The sequence below is a fragment of the Eurytemora carolleeae genome, unplaced genomic scaffold (genome assembly GCF_000591075.1).
Source record: "Eurytemora carolleeae unplaced genomic scaffold, Eaff_2.0 scaffold112, whole genome shotgun sequence".
In the NCBI taxonomy this organism is placed as follows: Eukaryota; Metazoa; Arthropoda; class Copepoda; order Calanoida; family Temoridae; genus Eurytemora; species Eurytemora carolleeae.
The window spans coordinates 249,401-253,248 of record NW_019396053.1 but is presented as its reverse complement, the minus strand read 5'-3'; the positions used below and the strand labels follow the sequence as shown (position 1 = coordinate 253,248).

At 36.4% G+C, this 3,848-nt stretch overlaps 1 protein-coding gene across 2 annotated transcripts in view; it reads left to right on the top strand.

Moving 5' to 3' along the window:
• The first annotated feature begins 1,299 nt into the window (after window positions 1–1,299).
• Window positions 1,300–3,848, top strand: part of LOC111705944 (glycine-rich cell wall structural protein 1.8) — a 4,357-nt gene continuing 1,808 nt past the window's right edge. The window contains exons 1-5 of one of the 2 annotated variants that reach the window (XM_023478668.1): window positions 1,300–1,362; window positions 1,748–1,790; window positions 3,151–3,388; window positions 3,431–3,615; window positions 3,685–3,780. In XM_023478668.1, the coding sequence (XP_023334436.1) occupies window positions 1,749–1,790; window positions 3,151–3,388; window positions 3,431–3,615; window positions 3,685–3,780 (561 nt within the window). In that variant the 5' untranslated portion in view covers window positions 1,300–1,362; window position 1,748. Of the gene's footprint in view, window positions 1,363–1,747; window positions 1,791–3,150; window positions 3,616–3,684; window positions 3,781–3,848 lie in introns of both variants that reach the window. The other variant, XM_023478661.1, reaches the window with a different exon arrangement.

Genomic DNA, 3,848 nt, shown 5'->3' with positions numbered 1-3,848 from the left:
CCACTATTTTCCCTTCTGTGCCACCACTATTTTCCCTTCTGTGCCACCACTATTTTCCCTTCTGTGCCACCACTATTTTCCCTTCTGTGCCACCACTATTTTCCCTTCTGTGCCACCACTATTTTCCCTTCTGGGCCACCACTATTTTCCCTTCTGGGCCACCACTATTTTCCCTTCTGGGCCACCATATTTGACTCTTCCGGGCAAAACTACTTTTTACGGAGCAATGGGATCGTTCTTGGTAGTTCGTTCTCGTGAAAGAACGATCGTTCTCCAGGAACGACTTACAACGCCCAGTCCTGTTATATATATATATATATAATTTCCCCATTTGTTGCACACTTTTTGACCCTGTGTCGTTTTGCTGTAGGTCGTTTAATCTGTACAATGTACTGTACATAGCATGGTTAAAGAACAAATTTGACGGAAGACGACTTTTGAATGGTACAGTTCCATAAACCTTTCCTTTGCCACACAAAATTTAGGCCGGATCAGTTTAGTTGTTTTATTGTTTATTAAATACAAATAACAAACAAGCCAAATCTATCTAAAACTTTTGCTTGTCTGAGTGTTTGTTTGTATCCAATAAACGTCAAGACGGCTGAACCGATCGGGCCCGAATATTTTTACTGTTTATGTTTATGGACCGTGAAATTCAAAAAATTTGGACCGGAAACTTTCGAAATTTATTTTAATTTAAAAATTAAATATTTATAGATATATATTATATAACATTTGTTATTGGATAATTTTTAATAAAATGGCAAATTTTATCAAGAAAAGGCGTGCGAAGCGCCCTCGTATCCTAGTATATTATATCCTAGTACAATTTTATCTTATAACTGTTGGCCCCCAAAAATTGGGCACGGGCATCGTTTCAGTCGTTCATTGGATACACACAGACAGACAAGCAAATTATATATATTACTAGCTAAAATGTCTGTCGTTGCCCGTGGAATTAAAAAAATTAGCCTATGTAACCCCCGGCTAACCATGAGTGTCCACAAAAAATTTCAGCTCATTCGGTCTAGCCGTTTGGTCGGCCAAAGGGAACATATATACGAATGTCTTGTTTATTATAGACAATAGATATGTATATTGTACTACACAATATACATGCTTGTTAAACTAATTCAGATTTAGAAAGTTATTTTACACGTAGTTCACATATAAATACGCTCCTGAGAAAAGAGATACAAATATTGAAGAAAAAACATTTAAAATTCAAAATATATTTGTAAAATTAATTTCTACAACTAAATGCAAGGCAATATTTCACCTGTGATGGTGGGTCAAGTTTCTCTGGATGATGAATCTAGTTTCTGATTTGAGATCCACACTCTAGTCTACATACACCATAGGGTAAACACAATACTAATATTCATCCCATACTCACATTTTCAAAACTTTATTTTTTTCATGTGTCAGAGTTGGAAACTTTTAAAAGTGTGGAACAGATTTTAATCAATTCGGTCAAAACTTAGAATATTTTCTATAAGAGATTAGTTAAGTCTGAAGGAGTCTTACTGATCTTACGTTAGTGAAAATTTGTTTTACCAAATAGAAATACCGATACAATTTCATTAAACTTGAACTTTTTGAAATTGGTTAAATCAACTCTAATAAACAATTCAAAAGTTGTTATGTCAGTTGGGATTAATTAATAGTTTTCATTAACTAAAATGTAAACACCAAATTGTTACAAATGAAGATATGATCTTCAAAAAATTATAATTTTTTATTTCAGAATGAAGAGTGCAGCCGTGCTTTGCGTTGTGCTGCTTTTCCTGGTGAGTTTCTAATTTGGAAATTAAATTACTAAACTTTAATAATTAAAACAAAAGCAAAAAGGACTTTTCATTTTTTTGCGATGTTTTTTTTGTGACAAATTTTCGTGCTTCGATTACATTAAAAGTAACTTAAGTTTCTAATTCTGTACATAAATCTTTATATTCTTTCAACAAGAAGCCTGGACTTAGGAATTGGTACTTTCACGCACCTCTGCCCCTTTAGTAAAAGTAAATTCAACCTATATGAAGCATGTTAAACATCGATCAAGTCAACCAATATTTTGCGCATGAACAATGCTAGGAAGATAATACATTGCGTAACCTAGACCCATAGATTAATTAAAATAGCAAATAGGACACTAGATGTCGTCTTTTCAAGTTTTGGATGAAACTCGTTCACAATTACCTTAAGGCAGAAGGCCAGAACAGTTTAGCGCAGTCAGAGTAAAACAGGCTCTCTCCGTCTTGTGCCGGCTGTGCGAAACTCCTCTGTCGGCTTCAGTCTCAGGGTTATTGTGTATGAGTTGCATCCAAATCTTGAACAGACGACATTTAGTGTCCTATCTTCTATTTTAATTAATCTATGCCTAGACCCCTCAGTGAATGTATAAACAATACAATTATAGAATTACATCAGTAAATCCTTGTACCGGTTCAGATTATGCAACAATTGGACTGGAATGACTACATTGTACATTTTAAAACATTTTAAAACATACGAAGTTGCAGGTTTTGTAGGATTGCAATGTCGGGAAGTTAGAATTAGTTTTGTATTACTCATATGCTTTAATGGCAAACTATGATTTCGGTTCCACGGATTCTTTAATAAGTTTAATATGATAAAGCATTATGTGTTTTTGTTGGAATATAGTACGTCAGCTCTTTCAACCTGGACCATTATTGTGCAGACGCAGGAGGGAAGGAAGAACAACCACAACAATTTCTCGTCGAAACCACATTTTCCTCTTTTCTCGTCCAAGCCACCTCAAAATCCTCGTCCTTCCCACTGCTATGGAGACGCTTATTTGTAAAAAATTGTTTACAGAGGAAATTTCTTTTATCACAAACAAAATTTTTTTTGGGCAAATTCAATATTTAATTTATGTTCTAACATAGCCATATTTTCAAAAAGAATTTTATCTACGAGAGTTGGACATTAGCAATAAAAATAATATTGGAAGAAGGAGGATTTCAAGGTGGCTTGAATGAGAAAATGAGGAGAATGTGACTTGAACGAGAAATTGTTGTGGTTGGCCTTCCCCCCCCCCTTGACATGTCCATTTTCAAACAATGGTTAAAATGTTTGCTGGGTATCATCCTACTCAATTGATTATTTGATTTTACCATTGATCTTGTTTAGACACTTGTTGATGTGGATGCACAGAAGGGAAAAGGAAAAGGTAAAGGTAAGGGTAAGGGTAACGGAGGTGATGAAGGCGCAGCTGAAGAAGCAGGAGGTGAGGGATCTGGTGCAGGTGGTCCAGAACCTAGTGAAGTAGAGGCAGGAGGACCAGGAGGGGAAGGATCTGGTGCAGGTGGTCCAGGAGGTGATGATGCAGGTGGACCAGAAGGGGAAGGTTCTGGAGCAGGTGGTCCAGGTGGTGAAGATGCAGCACCTCCGGGTGATGATGCAGGACCAGGAGGTGATAATGCAGCACCTGAAGGGAATGATGCAGGGCCAGGTGATGATGCAGCAGGATCTGACGGTAATCGTTCAGGACCAGGAGGTGATGAAGCAGGACCTGAAGGAAATGGTGCAGGAGCAGGAGGTGAAAATGTAGGGATTATTAATGATGATGCTCACTTTGATAGATTGATTGAAAAGGTGAAATTTCAGAAATTTATTGATTTATTTATTTAATTATTTATTTATTTATCTATTTATTGTATTTAGGTCAACTTGTTATCAAAGGAGTACAATAACTTTATCGAAAACTACATTGAAAGTTTCAATATGCAAGTTAAACAAAAAGCAGTTGATGATGAGAAGGGAGGGGGACACATCATTTGTTTTATTCAACTACCAAGTGTCAAACGAGCGGGAGAAGGCAGGCGGCC